The sequence below is a fragment of the Opisthorchis viverrini genome (genome assembly GCF_000715545.1).
Source record: "Opisthorchis viverrini unplaced genomic scaffold opera_v5_368, whole genome shotgun sequence".
NCBI lineage: Eukaryota > Metazoa > Platyhelminthes > Trematoda > Opisthorchiida > Opisthorchiidae > Opisthorchis > Opisthorchis viverrini.
In genome coordinates, this window is record NW_008752029.1 from 404,640 (window position 1) to 427,084 (window position 22,445).

A 22,445-nucleotide genomic window follows, 5' to 3' on the forward strand; every position below is an offset into this window, starting at 1 on the left:
TTTACTCACAGGACGAAATCTCCACAAAAATCCCAAATATCCTCACACTACCAACAATGATTAGTGTTTGTTCATATTAACATCATTGCCGTTAGAACGATTCTCCTGCTGTGCCGGCGCAACTATTCTGGTGAGTCCACGCCAAAAAGGAACCACTGAACTCGAGTTTTACTCTTTTCTCGCCAGCGATTCACACCGCTGACCGTGCCATGGTTGGAACTCTGGAAATGTGACATGTGACACCAGCATGGTGCCACTATTCCAAATGCGCACGTTGGACACACCTGACTTATCACATCTGAAAGATGTGATCGGTCTGCCCGAAGGCTCGAAATACAAACCACTAACTGCTCTGGCTTTCAATCGATTGATCCAAATATCAGACCTTATCAGTCTGTTAGAGAATAGCGAACAAGATCTTACGCCCTTTTCGTGAACGCTTCTTAAATAACATACTTTCTGTGATTCCAAAAAGTTGTTGCGAAATGATGTGGAAAATATTCACAGATTTCGACATTTAGTGAGCAGACGTCAGAATAATAGATGCGTCTGTGTCATTGTGGTTATCTCACCGCTGAAGACACTAAGACGACTGGGATTACTGATCAAACAAAAGAGTGGATACAAACAAAACGTCGCGTGAAAGGAGGGATAGAACAAACGTTTACCACACTTGAGTCCAGGGGGAAAAGCCGGGGTTTGTAGTTTTGTAACCGAGTCTCCAGGATGATTGTTGGGTGAGATTCTGCAGGTTTTAGATGATATTTCCTCATGTCACTGAAGGTAATCTATGCCGAAAGGCCGAGGAGCACTGTACAGCACTTTCAACCTTGTTGGGGATCATCAGCTGTGGGCATCTCACGAAACTCAGCGAATATCGAACCGCGACATTCCGGCCAGTGGTTGGACAATTGAACAGCAGCGCCGCTCATTCTTCACTGACAGAGACCACACCACGTGTTCATGTACTGGCTGTGATGTGGTGAGATGTGTGAAACTTCCATCTGAAAAATTGCTGTTATATGTCCATTATTTTTGAGCGCATCTATATGGAAATCACAGGCTTTGGTAAGCGCCGAAACGATCGTGCCCCAGAAAACTTGCTGGAAAAATTACACTTTATGATACGAGCTCAGAACTGGAAAATCCAGGTTCTCGAGTTAAGCCGAAAGAATTCAGCTTGTGCATGTAAGGTGCCTACGCACAACACACCTTAAATCACATCGCAAACCTTTTTCAAGTATAGGCGTGGTCGTCCTCAAAGTTGGAGGGCCGTAAGGGACGAAAAAAGATAAGGCAGGTGTTGCAGTGGTCCGTAATAAAGTTACTCCCGTTTATTCTGAACGAATATCAGGCCTTCCGTCGAACTGCAAGGATAACAAGAGAATGAGTGGAGAACTTAACCCCGACAACGTGGTTCAATATTTTTTACGACCAGCTGTCACACTGAAGTCATTCACCAAATGGTTGCCTACTTGAGTTTGCCTTGTACACGAAGTCGTTTGTATCTCGCTCACCATTTAAAACCTATGATACCTTACTATAAATAAGTAATAATTCACAATGAGGAAAATGTCTTTTGTCGACTAATCACTGTTCCTGGAAGAATCAATTATACTTTCTTTTATTGGATGGGAATCAACCGTGATCAATGTGAGTTTCAAGCATGATGAATGGGGCGGCAATGTTGGGGAAAGTTGGTAAATCTCCATGGGTGCTGCAACCCTTACCTTTTTTCGGGCCTGGGGAATGAGTAGCCGTACCAGTAGCTTTTTTTATATAGAATGTAAAAGATTTAGTAAGCCTTGAATAGGTGCTTGCTCATTTACGTGCATTACTTAACACTGAATTATCGTGACAACAGGTTCCTTCAGGTGAATGGAACGACATGCATTCACAGCTTTCTTGCAAAGCCAGGAGATCGGTGGAAAGTGATACTTGGGACCACTTGAATCCACGCTCACTGGATAATTAATCGATTGGCGTGAATCGCGTGATTACATCGGAAATACACACAAGTCATGTGTTAACCGTCCTATTTAAGAATTGTTTTATGATGGTTCATTTTAGGCCTACTATTCAGCCAAGCCCATCTCATGCTGGTCTACCCGATTATTACACGAAACTCGGTCGGTTCTACAAATCTGTTCGGGAACACTCGATTTATCTGTAGGTTTAGGTGCAAGCAAATCACCTGTTCAAGTCAGACGATTTCTATGGTCATGGCAGAGGACACCATTCCGAATTGCTTGTGCATCGTAAAATTAGGGAATCCACTATCCGTTTCCCAACAGTGCCTAGGACCAGTGAATGTCATATTTTCTATTTACTGGGAGCTTTAGCATATACCTCGACGTGCTTTAGCAGCCTGGTTTTCTCGCTCTACAGGGTGACGCCACACTAATTGACCCAGGGAATTTGGATTTGTTTGTCATCCATCGCTAGCAGCAGTTGCTTTGGACACCTGCAGTTTGTTTGGGGAAATTTATGACTCCAGTGTTCATATCTTTTTCTCTTCTCTGTTGTTCTCAATTTCACAAGCCCGTGTACTGAAATTCTCCGCTCCCACAACCAGGCGCGCCTGGTCTGGGGCACAGTAACATTGTCACTTGAAGGAAATCACATGACATGCCGTATCGACACTGACATCACTCTATTAGCACAGTCATCTACTGTCTTTTATACCTTGCACTTTTACTTCGTGCCTAGCCCACATTGGATTGTACTGTAGAGTGCCCGAGAATAAAAAAGGGTTACAACCAATTTATCGGTTCTGCTTGTCTTACAAGCTAGAGACTGCTCAGTCACGTGACTTGATCTAATCTGCGTTATTGTGGCCAATCACGGTAAGAATGTGATTGAGTAGCGTATGTGGCATACACAGAACACCTCAGTAATACAGTCAGGATTGGTAAACTGATGTTACCCACATGCATAGTGATGAGTTATATGGTGGTGCTCTCCGTTACCACACTACTGTTTCATGATAAGATTGATTAGACGCCTGAGGAGCAACAGCGTTTGCACAAATGTCTCACTGTTACTTGCATTGCATGTCCCGTGCGCATGCTTGCGGAATATTTATTTTACTGATTTGCATGCTTTCAGACTACTCGTTGGCATCATCATCCCGTCTACCGAACAATCTGTCGAAAGGGAAAATTAGTTCAGCCACTTGCTATTCAGACTGGACCCCTTGGAAGTTGGCGAATGTGATACGCAGGGATTGTACGATATCATTCGTCGAACTGAAAAGAGAATTCCCTTGTATCGCCGTTCAAACCGAGCTTCAAAGACAGATTCGTTGCAATACTCCCTTTAGTTCTGTTGGTATTGACTGTAAGTATGACAACACGTCCATTTGGAACTGCATCCAAACATTCGAAACGACTGCTTTCCTGTGCGTCCTTGACTCATCAACCTATATGGTCGAGAGTATGATCAGTCTGGATAAGGTTAACAACGATCCAGCTACTACAAGCAATACTGTACTTACGCAACTACAATCATCCGACCTAGAAAAAGTCAGTGTGGATAAATGTTACCGAATGGCATGGATATGGAAAGTTACTGTGGTTATTTGCATTTCTCTGGGTGCGATTGCACCAACAATTGGACTTCTGCTGTTTTTATGGTTTGGTTATGCCCGTGGTTTCTGTAACCAACTTTGTATAGGGTACGCCGTTAAGGACAGTTCGTCTTGGACCAGCAGCAGCGATGGAACATATCGCCAAAAGTCGGCTGAGGAAACTGATGGCATGCCGCTTCATCCACCTCTGTATCGTCGAGTTAGGGCACCTTCAGACCTTCGAAGACAGCTTAACTAAGGTGAAGTCACCTGCAGTGAGAGCAGTGAGACGATATTAACCTGTGCAGAACTGACGTAAAAAATAGCGTCTCTCTGCGGAAGAAACTTGTAATTGCATTTAGATTTATAAGCGATTCTGAGACGCCAGTCATTATCTGCCATTGAGAGTTTTGTAATTTCATGCTTCCGTTGAAATCACTATGTGAATTTTGCAGCTATAAAGATGTACGCTTCAGCACTACTCTTTTTGATATTGTTGAGTATAGCTGAGGGCGAAAAGTAGAGTTTAAAAGTAAACACAAACCGGAAAAATGCACAGCGGTCGCCCAGTCACCGGTATGTAGACACAGGTAGGTTTCAAATTCATACACTTATTTTGATCTCTAGTTGGCCGTGTAGTTTATCTGACCAGGGCACTAAAAGCCGCATCCTGTGCTCCAATAATATCGGCACTTGAGGATACCAGGGAGGTTCCGTCAAATGCTTCGATCAATAAGTCAAAATCTTCCTTCATCTTTTACCACTGAAGTGAATTTTTGTGCTTAAAAGTAGGCTATGTCGTCGGAAGTATTGATTTTTAGAGAAGCAGCACTACTTGGAATAGCGAATTCATCAAAAGAAGCATGTGAGTAAATGTAAATGGTAACTGTCCGTTGTCATGGGATTGTTTTGTTGTAAACGACGCGATTGATGGGTCAACAACAAGCCAGAACAGCCAGTTTTCCAGTGCGCTTGCGCATGAAGGTTGGTTTGCAGAGGCAAAGGCCAAATTGAATTCACCAGCACTTCAGAGTCCTCCGAACTTGGGCATTTTATCTCCTTCCGGTTATATCGAAATCAGGGTTGAATTTTGCAGCGTGTTTCTTGAACCGGGATCCTTCAGATGAGTATCCACGGGATGCACGAATTCTGTTGTTGGTGGTGAAAGAAATCGGGAAGTCACATTGCGTAAATGACAAGTGCGGAAGCGATAGGAATGATAAACATACTAGTCTATTTGGAGTTTCGTATTGGCGAGGTCAATGAGGTTTCAGTAGGGCAGATTGGTAATGTGGCTTTGAAAGGCGAAAGGCTGCCGCACCACAGCCACAGAGGGGCAACTAGGTGAAAACGTATCCGCCTTATGCATTCAATTTAGGGTTGGTTATTTTTATTTTATTCATGTGCCTACGGTGAATACAATATCACCCAACGTTCCGGTGACGAGCAGTCGACTTCGGAAGTAGCTTAAAATCATACGGTACCTTGGGAGTCGACCCAACAGACAGATTTCCGCAGCAGCTCGGTCAAACGTTAAAAACAACAAAAGAACTGGCTTAAAGGAAACATGGATTTGTACAAGCATGAATATGGATCCAAGTAAACGTAATTTGGGTGAAAATTACAATCTTTAGACAGGAATCGAACCCGCGAACTCTCAACTTACAGATGAGTGCCTAGCTGCTTCGCACCTGTACGATGTACTTGTCCGACAACAGTTCAGTCGCGGGTTACTGTCAACCTAGGGACTCTTTCGTTTCGTTTGCATTATACGTTCGCTGTTGTGCTATGATGTTCAGGTAGGTATTGCAACAAACCCCTACATGTTCGCACGTTGATCATATTCTCTCGGGTTGGCATCGGTACGTAGGACTTTTTAGCAATCCAATGACTTGAAGACCACTGACCGGTGAATGTGATTTGGATTGGAGACCAATCATCCGTATGTGCTGAGGGTCCTACTTAAGTGAAAGATTCAGGTACAAAATTCTATGCCAGTTTGCGAGTCATCTACTGCCCAAGTCATGTACTCGACAAGTGGCGCAGTTCATTCCACATCCATAGTCGTGAACCGTATACGTACGTACGGTGGTCTGCGTTGCTGAAGCCCAAGGCAGTATGTAGTCTAGGATAGGATGGGGTACACGAAAAAAAGTTTTTAAAAAAACAAAATAAAAGAGAATCATGGATTAAGGAGTGGGAACAGGAGAATGGAATCAGCATCACCGTCGATGGCTTGAAGACGGCAGTTACCTCCAGCCATTGGTATGATGGGCTTGTGACATTCCAAGGTCACATGTGATTTTCACCTGTGCAGCTGAAGCCATTCATAGTTTTTCATGCACGGCCCTCTTGATGGTGTCTTCCAGTCGAAACCTCCAGCAAACAGGGCATGGAAAGACAATTCGTCACCTGGCTTACGGAGTAAACACCCAGCCAGTGTAGTTGGTGCAGCCGCTTCAGCTCAAGTAGTTGATTTATTAACAAAAAACTTTCGTCACACTTTAGCCTTGCTAATGTCATGTTCTAATGATACTCGTGAAATAATTGGCGGCGACCGCTTTTCAAAGACAAGCAATCGTCCCTTGAGTTGAGTGCAAAGAGGTCAGTCTTCACTGCCGCGTTCCAGACCCTGTCTTTACCAGACGGGCTAGTATTCCGTCAACCTAATAGATGTTCGGATTGGAAGAAAGCAGAACGTCAGCAATGCTGCAGTTCGACCAGTGATCCGGATTGGAAGAAAGCAGAACGAACTTTAAAGATTCTGGCCTTTAGTTCGTCAGCAATGCTGCAGTTCGACCAGTGATATAACCACCCAGAGGGTAAATCTATCCACCATCTCTAATGGCTTTGATACCATAACCGACTTTGATTATGCTTTCACCCTATCTTATTATATCGCTTTGCATTTCTAAGGTGCGAAGCGCTAAACAGAGCACAAGACAACATTATATAGATTAGCTGGTGTATTTCAAAGTCGATGGAATCCGATTCAGGTGCACTGTCATCCACATACTACGGTGTCTCTAAGTTCTTCTTTGGGACTGCGCTCCACACTAGAGGTAGAAGACATGGAAAATGACTATTCCATAATTAGAAGATCAGCAGCGGCTTATTTGCCCAATTTACCGTCCCTAACCCCAATGGATACGTGAGCCCATATGGACAACATAAGGCGTTATATGGATACTGTCATTTCTGTAGCATCAGAGGCATGATGAAAGCGGATGTCTCTTTAAGACTGCTATTTTTGTTTGGTTGTTGGCTACTGCAAACTATTCCAGGTATGAAGCTTGTAATGTGTTGAATCTCGTCGTTTTAGTCCAGTGACGGCGGAGAATTGATAGCAGATGGTGATTCTCTCCCGTAAATAAAGGCTGTTTATCTTTTGGCAGCTAGAAGGCTACCTCGTTGCCCGATTAAAGGTAAGGTGCCACCCTTGGTCTAGTCATCACCAAACATTCTTATGGGTTAATTCAGCGGTAGGGTTGTTGGTGACGTCAAACGGGAGGAAAATACATAGAAGCACTCGATTTGGACTACACTTGATAATGGCAAACGGTATGATAGGATATCAGTCTTCTGGACTCGAATTCCCCATCGCACTATGTACCGTCGGCTTCAATGTAGTGAAAGGTTTGGTGTCTCAAGGTTGGCTGGATTCCCGGGTGGAGCACGAGGGTACACCTGATCAGCATACCTACATTTCTTTTTCCTGGGTTCAATTGTCTTTGTTTAGCAAGAAATGTTGGATAGGAGAACTTTAGGGAGTTTTAGAATTTGGTGACACTGATGTGATTGCCCGGATCGGCTGATGTCAATACACCAATTTTAACGCCGTTTAAGAACGCCCACTTTGAGAACTTTGACATAGGGATTACCGGATTGTGTTTACTACTGTTGGTTATGGGAGCCTCATACGAAACAACAGTTAATAGTGTTGACGAGCATTGACGCGCTCATAAATTATGGAAGAGAGAGCAAGTGTCTGCTGTGCGGTAACTTAGACTATTGTAGAGATGGATGAGGTTTTATTTGCCATTGCCAGTTACATTAATGTAGCCGACAAACAGCTGCTCCACTGGTTCCTATTTGGTGTCACCTCCACATGACTTACTCCGAAATTTCTGTGTCCGGTCGATCGTGCATGGAAACGAATGATTTATTTGGTTATTCGGGACTTCCATAGTACTTCCACCATAGTACTGTTGGCACAAGAGTGACGCATCAACTGTGACTATTACGATATTCCTGTTTAGATTGGCGAAATTAGCTCAATGAAAACCGCGTGGGATCTCATTGATAAAGGCATCCCATAGCATGAACAACAAGTGCCGGAAATATAACTCCGCAAACAGGAATAATGACTCCAGCAGCAAACAAACCAAGCCCGAAGCTCTCACAAAGCATCCACTGATTAGTTTTCATCATGAGAAATAGAACAAAGAGGCGAGAATCAAAAGGCGGCACGCTTGTATGACAGTGGAGAAGCCATAAGGACCCAAGAAGAGAAAAACAGATGACTGTACAATCACACTGGTCAAACTGAACTGTCTCAATGCGGGAGAAGGTCACCCAAGCGTTGGTCATGAAGCGGAACAGAACAAGATAACCGGTGAGGCCTAAATGGCGAAGTCATAAAGTAAGTCATTTCACAGCTAGGTATCTTTCTGGCCACCAGTCACAGCAGAACCACAATGGCACATGTTTTGATCAATTGCGAAGTGATTTTTTGTATTGAAACTGTAAATTTGGCAACTGTCACTTGATTTCGTTATGTCCCTTCAAGGTGTTTTGAAACATTCAGTAAGATAAAGGAAACAAAGGAGTAAAACACAACTCATTTCTCGAGGCTTTCGCATTCACTTACATTATTGCACCATCAGATTCGTTTGATAATTTACCAGTGTGTAAAACAGTTTAGCACATTTCCAAGTTGAATGGAGCATAAGTCTCGTATAGGGATTCGAGAAACAAACAGTGAGACAGAAGGCAACGTTCCCCCAATTTCAGTCGTGCGAACACCACCTTAAACCCTCATAGTTGAGTTGCTAAATTTTCTATAATAAAACGTGTTGCTTTTGTTCAGGCCGCTGGAACTGGGGCCTTCCGAGTTTGCCCTTTGTGGGACTCCGAACACCAACTAAGCTCGTACACAAAAGGTCAACTTCTCTTGGCGTAATCAGTGACACACAGATCTGCGTCTCTGCATCATGCAAGAGATGGGTCGCGCAGGGGCATCAACAGCAACTCCAATAAACATTGATTTGATGGTTATGCGCCGTACTACCCGGCAGGATGTTTTGGATGAACAAATCACAGCAGCTACTTTTGGTGAGTAGCTGGTGCTCTTTTTTAGGTACACTGTCTTGGTGAGCCAGTGAGGGAATTTCAAGAGTCGTAGCTTTTTTCTGTTGTTCACATAAAATAGATGAACCTATAGATGGGTGGGTGCCTCTTTATTTGGCCTATATTGCAAATTACGTTAGAATGAGTATCAGCTGAATATTTAAGGATACTTATTTGCTATAACTACCCTTTTGTAAATCGGACTATCGTACCAAGCATCTGCAAAATTGTGGCATCTAAGTGGACCATGAAACGCGATAATCCCTGGAGATTTATGGAGTAGTGTTTCTATTTAAAGAAAAAAGAAATCAGTGTGAACCGAGCGACATATACGTGTATAAATATTAACAAATATACGTATATATATATATATATATACATATAAGCGCATATATATGTATATGTATAAACCGAGTTCAGTATACATAACTGTACACTATATTCTCTAAGCAGCAATTGCCCCATACGGTAAAGTTAAAAAAACGGTGGCACGAGAAGCGACACCCTTGTGACGTACCATATCCCAAGCTGAGTATCTGAGGGTTCGTAATCATACGGGTTCGAGGTTGTCTTCCCTAACCTCATTACTGACCACCATGCTGCAATCCACTTTCATTTTATCCGAATTTTGTCAACTATGTAGTTCCATGTCTAAGAACCAGTTGTCATCAAGGAGGATGGTGCGATCATCCGGCTATTTTGTGCTTGCATAAAGAGTAACCGGAGCCACTTCCGAATGATTAAATCGAAAGCGCATCTAATCCGTTGCGCCAATGCAAACCAGAATGTCACCAGCGAACACACTCAAGCAAGGTGAATATTTTTATACATACATGCTGGCTGTCCTTGCTTTCCATACCACAGGTCCTACTTTCAACCAACATAAACGTTGTTGTGACTATGTATCAGCAAGATAACCTGCTTTATGGCTTCTATATTTGTGCTTCCCAGTGAATAAGGGTTATCCTGTTTTGTTCAGCCCACACTAACTGCCGACTTCTGATTCTTGACCAGTACACTGAGGTGATGAAGTTTGACTAATTTGATTGTGCAGCCATATATTCTTTGCTTTCCGGTATCAGTCGTGGCTGGACTGGCCCTCTGGTTGTGGGGCTCAGCGAATTGTCTTACAACCGATGCGTTTTAGAAGTCGGACAGTGAATTTGACCGGAAGCGAGCTCACATTTTCCAAACTTTTCAGGCTGTAGTTAAAATTTCCATGAAAAAAAAACATTTGTCCGAGTTCATTGCTGTCTCGGTAGGCTGAGGTTGACGAAGTTTCCAATTGAGGGAAACTCATATAAGCACTAAGTGATAATTATGTCCGTTCATCAAGCGCTGGAGACAAACGTGTCTTGGTGGTTTTCATATATCCGTGGCTCACCTAGCTTAATTGAGCCACTCTATCTTTCACTCCATATATCCAGTTCAAAGTGCTTTCCTTTTTGGCATTTGTCTGGACTACTTGAGAGCAGTCAACTGTAATTCAAGATGTCGTCACGATCCTTCTAGTTGACCTATTAATTACCGAGGCTACGAGATTCTGATGTGTAAATGACACAAAAATCCTCCGTTTAAATAATTTATGTCCATCATCTAGCCGCGAATGTATTGCATTAAACACCAACTAACATACTCCCAAAAAGATCAGCATTAGGCGGTTTGCTCTATTAAGGGCCAACCAGGTGATTTTTTTAAAGGTTGCCTTATTGATAGAATAAAAGTTCCGTCGTACGTAACCGATACTTTCTACGGGCCTAAGCGGTAGTTTTCAATGCGTCGTTCTCTGCGAATCGCTCGCACCTGTCGTGCTCGGGTTGGACAACACAAATAATCGTTTGTCTCGGACATTGGTGAACTAAAATGAGTTTTTGGTCAACTACATCTATTCTTCGTGCTTTAGAGAACATTTTATTCAACTGCGACGTGTACAGGAGTCGCTGTCGTTGAGCCGATCGTACGTTTGCACGTCGCGCACTGTGGACGGTGATGCAGAAGCGTACGTGTATCCAAAGACATAACCCAGGTGACTTATGTCCTTATCGATGCCTACGCAGAACATAAGATGGACACTGGTGCCAACGATTTCCATAGTGTTGTTAAGAAGAGTACGTCCAGACGGTTTTATCAAGGAAAAAACGGGAATTCAGACAGAAGAAGGCAGTACTACCACACAATGAAATTTTTAGCTGGTAGATTCAGATTTCGTAATAAACACGCAATGAGGGTGTTCACTTGCAAACGCCATATTCATCGCAGTTCAAAATATGATGTCGTTTTTTGTAGGGAACTTGGGAACGGCCATGGTGACATCCATCGACACTGAGTCGCGTGAAGTAGTATCGTTAATGCCACAATTTACCTTGTACCGGAATTCCGCGCAAGGAAAAATCAAATTAGGCAATAATATTGAGCATTTGACTTCCAGAATTCTTGACTTTAAAACTTTTCAGCAATTTCACTCAAAATTACTTCGAAAGCTTTGCTATACGGTATCAGCAAAGCATCCAACCCACGCTTCACTTTCTACAATGTCCACAAATTAATAGGCTGACAGCAAACAGAAAATTCTCAGCTTAAAAGTTTGTACGCAGATATTTCGTGCAGTGTGCAAGTGAAGAAGTCCAGTTATTCTCAAATATTGCTTCACTTTCAGAAAAGCAAAGCGAGTAAAATGAGTAGTGTGTCGCGTCTATACAGTGTATTGCGTTACTAGCTTTTCGTATCAAGTGAAACTTGAGACGGCTTTGCGCAGCACATTCAGTTGAAAAACATCGTAAGTGAGAGATTCATTTGGGCCTCCCGTGAAAACCAAATTGATGCGCAAATGAGCGTAATTTGCTAGTTTCGTGCAATGTGGGTTCAAGCCGTCAAAAGTCGGGGAGGCACGGGAACTGCGCCCATCTTATGAACCCCAAAAAGGGCGAGATCGTTAGTGGTCTGTCGAAAAATTTTCAGCAACCTTGTGAGTAGTGTTTTACGCCTAAAACGAGTTCACTTGTCAGTGATAATCAAATGCGGTACACCTTATCGAACTCTGAACTTTCGATCTGCAGTACTGATGGAGTGAGACAGAGGGTTGCTGAGACCAAGGGTCTCTAGAGCCCAGCATTTGTTCAAAATGGCCCACAGTATTCAGCATGAATTATACTCCACACCTCGCACACCACTATTCAAAAAGTTCGCATCGCACAGGGTGTGGACTCCTTACGTAAGCACTGTATGTACCTTCTGACATATCGTACAATATCGTCATCAAATCTTGACCAAAAGCAAGTGAGACTGCCCGACAACTTCATTTTCTGACACCAACCCATGGGGAACAACAGACTTGTATGACGGTGAAAGAACACTCGATCATACAAGCATAATTAACCTCTTCGTGGCTGCTGATGCACCCTTTCTAAAATATCTTCTGACAGGCAACCTTCTACAGTAACATTTCTACCAGATCCCACAGAAGCCATAATGGATCTGAGAAATTTGGTTTATCAGAAATTGGCGACGGGTAGGAGAAAGTAGCCGAATGAATGGACATAGAGTCCTCTAAACATCAAATATCGATTCTACGAAGCAGTTATAAACAGCTGATGCTATATGACCGCGCTGAACTATTACAACTAGAGACTACGGGAGAGATGGGCGATAGACGAATTGCAGAGGTTCGTGACCAGACACGACACTAAGTTCGGGACAAAAGAAGTACTTATGCAGACAATCAACAACTGATCGTACTGTCAGTGTTTCATTTTAGGTTTAAGCATTTCCTGTCTAAGCAGCATCCAGCATTCTACAGTTACGTAGAAAAGGATGGCCAACCAAACTGTACAAGCGCAGCATCTGTGATGTTATCAGATGCACTTCTAGTCAGAATGAAACGACGAGCTGGTAAGATTGCTCGGAGAAACGCTTTGTGTTTGAGAAAGTCAGGTATAAAAATGCAAACTGTTGATTGTAAGACCATGTAAAAAATCTTCAGAGTAAGACCATCAACAGCAGCTTCATTGTGGCGGGAATATTTGCCTAAGACATAAATAGCACTGCAGAGAACCGAAAAATCATCTTACTTCCAGGATATTTTTGAAGACTTGACCTCAAACCGAGGAGAAAGACGTGTCGGTCCGGTTTTTCATCGTAGCTGTTGATGGCGTTTTCAAGACATTCCATGAATTTGTTTTGAATAGATATAATTTTTTGAACTGGTAGGCACAAACCTTTCAAGTTTTTTTTCATATAGAAGTTCTCAGTTTCAACACGAAGAGAATATTTTCCAGCTGAGCTTCAACCCCGTCCAATCCTTTGGTAACGGAATTACCGATTGAAAAATGGATGCTGAATCACTCAGATTAGACCAAATAAATGTTTGCACAAGTAATCTGAAGGGATGCTGGCAATCGTGAGTCAGTGTGACTGCTTTTAGGTACTCGTTCAGACCAGTGCTAGAAAAAGCCTGTTCCACTAAATCATCGGGCCACTCGCTAGTACATGCGTGGTGATCCTCAAGCACCGCAATATCCAGTGATCTTTCCACCAGATTTAATAGGGATGGTTCATTCTGAGGAATCGGTCTATCCAGCGATATTACGAAACAGTAAAACATTCAAAATTTCTTACCTGGCTCATGTAATACACAAGACAAAACGTGTTTCCGAAAGAAAATGTCTAAAAAAATAACGACCATTCATTTTCACAGGAGAAACGTTTCCTGCAACCAGTACTTCCAAGGCACATCAGGACCATGTGTGAAGATGATTGCTTTAAGATGAATTGCACGCTAACTGATAAGGAGTACAACCCGTGCTACAACAGTGTCAGCTGTGAGAATTCCGGCATTCAAATCGACCTATTGAATTGTGTTAAAAGGAATAAGGAATCGAGTACTTCTATTATTTACAATGAACTTATAGTGGACCTTACCATTCACAGAAAAGTGGAACGGGAAATTTACTACTCAAACGAGATTCCAACTACCAAAACCAGATCCTTGGATTCAGTCCGTGAAGCCCCGAACGCAGTGATAACAAAGCGAGCTGATGAACTTGTATGATTTGATTGAATACGATACATTTATGATTTCTGACATGGCTGAACGGACACGAGTGTATGAATGTATTTACCGCAGGAATCACTAATCCTGAAACTCCTCTTACTCGATAATGCACAAGAGCTATTATGTTCCATGTTTGATGGAAAAATGGATTCACTTTTGAATTGGTTAGGTAAGACCTGTTGACGTTATGCTGTCCTGGAGACGGGTTCAAACAGTATAAAGTTAGATGTGTTTGTATCGTTGATAGAAAGGCTAAAAGCACAAGCACTTTTCACAACAAGACTGGTCAGCACGGGTGGCTTCTGTCGAGGTTGATCATAATCGATTCCTGCAACCTAAAGGCTGAGTAAATGACCGTGGTCCCACAATAAATTTCAGTACGTTTTGTTTGTTCTACCATTAGAGCCGAATTTTTGCCGAATCGTTTCTTCCATTTCAAAACTTACTGACTGCACGTGAGCAAACACTAGCTGTTAAATCTAACCACGTTCCTCTTCCACTGGCCCAGTGAGAAAGGAAACAGTTCTCATGTCCGAGTAAGCATCCTTCCCAAAAGGAAACCGATTCGCCCTCACTTGTTGATTAATCACAAGCGATATATTGTATATTGAAGCACTCGAAAGATTATTTAATTGCAACACATGTTCAGTAAGATGCAGGAGTTTAAGTTTGCATGAATGAGGCACGCAACGCCAAAGTATGCTGTTTGGCGTCATACATAAATGAATAAAACTACTACGAAAGTGTTTGAGAAGCACTGCGCTGTCATGCAGATTTTGTAGTGACAGATATAAGCATTCTTACATTGGTACACACTCCACAATGATTCATTACTACCAACTAAACTAACCTGCCTTTTCCGGACTGTAGCCTCTCTCTTCCTATTGTCGTGTACATTCTTTCACGTATATCACCTACCGCTTTGTGATTGTAAACTTGCTGTTGAAAAACGACACAAATGGGCGTTCCGCCAGACCTCTCGTGGTCTGTAGGCACATTTCGAGTCACTGTGGTTTGACTAATACTTGTGATATGATGGCCTTTTTCCTTAGGAGCTGCACTACTTTTGAGCCACCGAAGTACAAACGCCTGAAACTTAGGAGCGCAACCATGTGGTTTTAATTTTTCTATCCGTCTCCTGTTTGTCGCCTTGGTCCGGCACTTTCCAACATCAATGGAGCTCACGCTGCAGGCCCATGGATGCCTTCCTGTGCAAATTATATGAGCCCATGCGCTAACTACTATTAGTGCTTCTCGGACCTCCTCTTTACCGACCCGCTTATAGTGATAAAAACCGACAGTGGCAGGCCATCTCGGCACACACAAAAGCAACCTAGAATATCCAGTGACCAACCTGGAGCACACGGAACCCCCTATACTATAACAAGTAGAATGGAGCAAAAGGATTTACCGGCATTCTCAGAGGACATGATGAAAAGACTTTCAGATGACAACATAAGAGGAATCCAAGGTCAACGAGAATAGACAATGAATTCGTCCGGCAGGCTGTGTGCAGTTGGCAATCCAACGCATTCTGGAGCACTACCTGTTCGACAGATCAAAGAAAGTACATACGCGGCAGTCTTTCAGATGACAACATAAGAGGAATCCAAGATCAACGAGAATAGACAGCAGGCTGTGTACAGTTGGCAATCCAACGCCTTTTGGAGCACTACCTGCTCGACAGATCAAAGAAAGTTCATACCCAGCAGCAACAGTAGCAACTACCAGCGTAATTAGTGACAAGCATGATGCGTTTTGGAAACCGGATCGACTCAATTAGTGACAAGCATGATGCGTTTTGGAAGTTAACATGAAGAAGCCTGCAACCGGATCAACTCAGGGAAAGGTATCGAGTGTCAGATATGTGTCACCATGACGTTTAAGCTGGTGGCTAACCCTCACCAGCGGTCAGACATTCACAAAAAACTAAAGGGTATCGAAATTGGAATAGCTGAAAAGTCTAACCACTCTAAGAGCAGTGTAGACACCCCCAGTGGCTGTATGTAACACACTCCCAGGAAAGCTGTAGACGGTCTCCTTAGACATCTGTTCTGAACTGGAATTATTTTCCTATCCCGCATTTTTCGACTGTCGTCTATACATACTTATATTTACTTAAATCCTTGCTGTTTTGAGATCACTTCTAGGATGTCCAAAACTGACAACCCCAGTTTTCCACATTTCAAAGGAAACTCTCCAAGTGGCTGCCTTATGTGATTTGTTTACTGAAAGTCAACTGGTATTCAGCTGCACCGGACAAAACATACATCCAGGCTACGGACTTTGGTGCATATCAAGGCAGGTCAAACACATGACGCAGTCAGTCTTCTCCGCCCACTCTTATAGTTGGTTTCTTCACCGTGCTGCCTAAATGCACTTTTAGCCACCGTCACATGAACTCAAGAATGACAACCAATACATTTATACGGCAAAAGGGCGCTGTCGCATTCCTCCAAGCAGCCTTTTGAAGCAAACCCCGATATATGTAGCTTCTGAATGACTGTGCTGGTTAACTGAACCCATGAACCTGAACTTATCCCATCTGTATTCAACTGTTGTGTCAGGATTTTGAGTTTTTTCGCTCCAACGAATAATCGTCATTTTTTGGCAATAATCAACATCTCAGAGAAGACGGATAATAGATTATGAGAACATGAAAAGTAGTGACGTTGACACATATCTAGTCTGTACACTTAATTGTGTTGAGTTGGAGTCCAAAGCTTTTGTTGGAGAAATTTAAGTGTACTCGTGATGATGAAAGGCGAGTCCACTTTTAGGAAAGGCATCTTTTGAGGCATCTTTTTCGTCTCGGTGTGAAAATCTCCAGATGGCTCGCACTAAGCAAACTGCCCGGAAGTCCACTGGTGGCAAGGCCCCGAGGAAGCAGTTCGCAACAAAGGCCTCTCGCAAAAGCGTGCCGGCGACTGGTGGTGTGAAGAAGCCTCATCGGTACGGGCCCGGTACTGTCGCACTGCGCGAAATTCGTCGTTACCAGAAGCCCACTGAGCTCTTGATCCACCAACTCCGCAGTAAAGACCTAGCTAAGCGGGCTAGCTAAGTTAACCACACGTACAAATCATGCGACAGATGTGCAACGACCACGGTTGTCACGCCAAATAATTTTAAGAGCTAAATCCTGATTTGAATATTTTCAATTCAGTTTTGAGACACCATATACTGGGTTTCAACTGGCCTGCGCGACGAGAAGGTACCTGCTTGCCAGGATAGAGACAATCGGTGAAAACAAGTTTTGGAACTGACGTGGTGAACACACTGACTGGCGAGAAACGTCCTTCCCACCGTGTGTAGAAAAATTGGGGCCTACACTCCATGTCCATATCAGCAGCTGATGCCCCGTGTGCCTTTATTTTGACGAATGGTGTACACCGCTGTATGGTCTGCTCCAGGCTATTGTTTGATATGGTTTCGTCACTCCCACCCGTGGCCCTCAGTTGGAAATCAGATGGTGTAACTAGAAAAAAGGGAAGACTAAGTCCAAGACGTACCGACGAAAAGTCAAAAATGAGAGAAAGGTTTCACTTCGCCGGAGTTGTGGCTAAATAGATTGTTTGATATATTTGTTGGGGGAAGGATTTTTGGATCCAAGAATCAGAGTGTTTTTTTGAGTTGGTGATGCTAACCTGGTTTCCAAGCCTTGATTGACTGGTACTCCCATATGTATTTATACCATTGCTTCTAGGTCGTCTGGGGAGAGAAACTTTCATGGTGGACATTTTACAGTGAAATGTTCACAGAAGCGATCCAAATGAACCTTCAGTTTCATTCGGGTGCTCACTAGAATTGATATCCTTCGTTGCTGACAGGATCTGCATGAACTGGAGGGATCGGAAAATCAGCTTTTTGTTTGCTCACTTACTTTCATTTATCTGTTCAACTTGCATACTTCAGTCAACCGGTTGAGATACGCCATAATTAGAACCCTCATTAGTGTAGAAGTCAGGCTCCTCTGCCTACTAATTGGTCATTGATTATTTTTCGCCAAAAGGCTTACACTTTAGCCAAACTTGTTGCACTGTCAACGACAGAACATTCCTACAGTGGCAGTAATAAACTACCTGCAACACACATGAAATCTGTCAGCATGTGACCGCAATCAGCACAGTGTTTTGCTTGAGTTAGTGCTATCTAACTCTATTAGGAGTACAAAAACTAAATTCTTGGATCACAAAGTTTTCTGAAATTATGCATAATTATGGTCTGCAAACATAGTGACTTTGTCGTCCGATAGCACGCAATTACAGTTAAGGGGATTCAAACGAGATCCATCCGCGTAACCACAACTGTTTTTTTAATGAAAGGCATCCTTGAGAAACTCAGCCTCGCTGATAAGTTGGAGTAAATGCGTTCAGGCGTATGTATCTCAAAGTCAGCCTGACCGTCCTTTCACTTCGTCAAAGTTGATTTCTTCGTCAAGTGTTTTTTGATTAGTTGGTTATATTTGGAATGTAGGATAATTATCCAACGTTTTGTATATTTTCACGAGTGGTTCAGGAGTGGCTCAAGTGGTTAAAGCGCGAATTTACTGACCGGAAGGTCCGTGGTTCGAACCTGACCTCTGCCTCTCGACTTCCCCTGCCTAGGCTTGGGCGACCTGGCAGCATCCCAGCCCTCGTGCTTTCTTCGGGTAGCATAGCAGCTAGGCACCGGAAGGGTGCCACGGCTAGGGGTCAGAAATACCAATAAAACCACATTGACCTGGAACAATTGTGTTTACAACATCGAATCCGTTCTTCATCTCGTAAACTCAGGTGTTCGTGCCATGCGATCAGTAATTTTTACCGATTCGAACGGCAGTCGTCATAAGCCTGTGCCCCAATACAAGCTCAGAAAGAGACGTGAGCCACCAATGTGGACACTCCAATAAGGATAGATATTTATGTACGTATAAGCAGAAATGAGACGTCGGAGAGCTGCGAAGAGGTGACAAGGAGTTAGCGAAATACACTCATTTGCAAACTAACTTGATTTTGCGAGAGACTCACAAGCCATTCGCTTATTTTGTGTGAAACGGCGATATATCTGATGTATTGTCAAAACTCCGCAGTCTGTCTACTTTACGTGATTAGATAAAGGAGCACAATCTCCAAACGGTTCTTTCAGTTTCCAGTAGTGAAGAAGTGAAGTTTTCGAATATACACTCATTTGCAAACTAATTTGGTTTTTCGAAAGACTCACCTGGAACTCAGCTGAATGTCTCGTTTGTGATGTTCTCAAACGAGTGTACATTCGCTAATCTCGTGCAATTTGGTTTCAAGTAGAACACAAGTTTGATGGAAACTCAGGGACTACGCCCCCCTGATGAGCCCTGAGAAGGACGAAACCGGTCGTGGGCTGTCGAGGAGTTTCCAGCAACCTTATGAGTAGTGCATTTCAGGGTGACAAGGAGATTCTGCGGGTTTTCTCTGCTGTCAGCCGGGTTTTTGCGCAAGCTCTAGGTAGAAGATGTAGTTAAGTCAACGGGGGGATCGATGAAAATTACGAAGTATGGCATTCAAACCAGTGGAGGATGAAACCAAGTTAAGATGGTCAAGCTATTCAACAGTGTCCATCAGCAGAATCCGGAGCCGGAAGGGTTCGCCAGGAAGAATAAAACTGGCTAAATAGTACGTAAGTTGATGATATTCACTGGTAAAAAAGGCTAACACGGATAATTGAAATGGACTACTTTGTTGCGTTGCGGAACAAAAAATGTGTTTTTGGCAGGGAATTAACGACGTCGTCTTCGCCAACATTTGGACAGACATCTTCGACAGACAAAATCAGATAGCAACACTAAGTGATTGACAACATCCGAAACTATCCTACTGCAATGCGTATCCGAGAACTGGACACTAATGTGATTGTGGCTCGACGAATTCGGCTCACCTGGCCCATTAATGAATCCTAACTCTTATGAGTATGGTCTCCAGGCTTGGTTCGGACACCTGATGATCAAAACTCTCGATTAATTCATGAAAATCATATTGAGAAAAGGATAAAACAGAGGTTTGAATCCAATTACTCAAAAACAAGCCCAGGGATTTGTAAGTAAATATCCACTATTGCCATCTACCGCGGGGGTGTTTTTGGTACTTCCCGACCCCGAGGCACTTTTCGCCTCAGACCCGAAATTCATTGCTTTAATTCGGAGAAATACGTTGGATAATTTGCATGTACAGAATGATGCTTGTATGTCGGAAGACAACTGAGCAGCGTACACTGGTTTTTACAGCAGGTTTATGCATCCACACTTGTACTTCGGAATCAATAGTCCAACTGGAGTTTATAATCGGAAATCAAGCCTCCTGAAAGCACAGGTCGGATGACGAAAAATTTGGCCAAATACTTGGTTTTCATAGTGATACTAAAGTCGTCTCTCTTGTTGTCAGATCAATACCGTTTACGCTTTAGCTGTTTTGAAATCCTGGTGGCAAATTTAAGCTTTCAACCTCTTTTAAACCGGGATCGTGCTCTGTTATGACTGCAACCTCACTTTGAACCACGCTGTTAACGTACCACCAAATCCATCCACTTTCAAACGACTCGTGTGAAATAAGAACAAGCGGCATTGGTTTCATTTGAAGAGGCATAAATGCGTAGCTGAGTTGCAAGAATTGATAAGGAATTTGACCTTGCCTGATATGCTTGGTTTCGCCAGTGTTCTCCTGTTTTCTAGATACAGGAAAGGAACCTTCGTCCCTGGGATTATTCTCGCCTCTTCCAGTTGCTACACATTCAGAAGATAGTAGAACGCATCCACTTTAAGTGTAGAGTGAATCCTGTTTTCCAATTCGTTTATCAAACCAACAACTTGTTCCACACTTGCCTGAGCCACCCTCAGTTTTGCTATATATTTCTAATGAATCTGTCGAACAGACACGCATTAACCCTAAATACATTTTTGTACTCAAGAAAACACTATTTCAGAGTTCCAAAATGCCATCTTAACTGAAGTGCATCCGCGCAACTGCTTTTTGCACTGAGGTACCGAATGTTTTGATGGAACACTACTCACAAAGTGAATGAAAGCTCCTGGACCCCCCAAGGCTGGTTTTTCTCTCCTTGGGGCTAATCAGGCTGGTGCATTTCCCAGGTTTCCTTCAAACTGCTGCTTTACCTGAGCTCAAATTGTACGGAATTTTGAAACACACTCAACTTCACACTTACTTGATTCTAACTTGAGACTCGTCCAAATCCCAGCTGAATATCTCGTTTATGATATTCAGTAAGTCTCACGTTACAACCAAATTAGCATGCAGATGAGTCTAATGAACGTATATTTGAGTTTGGGTTCCAGGAGTGCGTGGTGGAATCTCCCTTCCTCTGAAATGAAAGCCAAGTGAATGAGACAGGCCAGCGCAACGTGCAGGACCAGTGAGATGATCACCAGTTCCAGTCACCGGAAACTTAAGGAACTCTAAAAAGTTACCAAAGTAGAAAATTAACAAAAAGGCTTGCTCTTGATTTTTACCAAAGAAAGCAGTTGCAGTTTTTGTGAAATGGATGGGCGTTGACCTATCGTACAGCAGTCTCTCACCCACTCCCTAGTCTTCCTTTTTCATAGTCTGCATTGCATCTGGAAATCTCCCAACAAACGGTGTTTTGTGCTTATCCGAGCCTGAGTTGTCAATCGGTAGGATTCATTAAGATAAACTTGGTGTGGCGGATCAGTGAATGAGGTTTGCTTATCTTATAACCAATACACCAATGATACCTTCTACTAATACCATCCTTGGGGAGTGTACTACCAACTCAGAGAAGCAGAAGCGTCGGACTATTACATCTTATTCCACCATGCTGTATTTTGACTCCAAACTTCCTGTAGCACAGAAACAAAGTTGCAAATGGTTGCTGGATCTATAGGACTTACATTCCTGCCTCTCTCGTTTAGAAAGCCTCTTGCTATCATGTTCTGACTGGTCTACGCTAAAGAGAGGAAGCACTGAACTCGAGTTTCGCTCTTATTAAAGCACACTTTCAGCGCACAACCTTGGCTAATCTACTTTATTATTTAATATTAAAAGGATAGTTGAAAATTGTTTTTCCGCTGCTTTTATGCCATTTTTAGCGAAACCCGACTCATTTACTGGTTGTTTCACATCGGTTACACGACACATCTGGAGCAAACAATCAGCACTTAAAACTGATCCAAACTACGCCCTCGGTTGGTTATCAGAAGGCAGTGATTACATACTTTGACTGGATAAATCCATTTTACTGTGTGCTTTACAGAAGTAAGCGTTGAAGCTAGCAGTGGTGAACATTATCCCCTGACCTTATTTTAATTTGGTCGAAAAAGCATTTAAGTCATAATGCTAAGTCGATAAGGGACAACTATCAAAGCCCGAAATGCAATGGAAAACTTCTAAGAATTGATGAAGCTGAGCTCTCGGGTACAGGGGTTTCATCGTACAACTTTAGAGACAAAGTGTGTGATCTACCAATACGGTGCTCTAAGGTCAGTAGTGAAAAATT

The 22,445-nt window shown here is 43.0% G+C and overlaps 1 protein-coding gene across 1 annotated transcript; it reads left to right on the forward strand.

Moving 5' to 3' along the window:
- Positions 1–8,781: 8,781 nt before the first annotated feature.
- Positions 8,782–17,028, forward strand: T265_10475 (hypothetical protein; the record flags this gene model as incomplete). The annotated part of the gene is made up of 2 exons (XM_009176855.1): positions 8,782–8,902; positions 16,748–17,028. The coding sequence occupies 2 exons, from the start codon at positions 8,782–8,784 to the stop codon at positions 17,026–17,028; spliced, it is 402 nt and encodes a 133-aa protein (XP_009175119.1).
- Between the last annotated feature and the right edge of the window lie 5,417 nt (positions 17,029–22,445).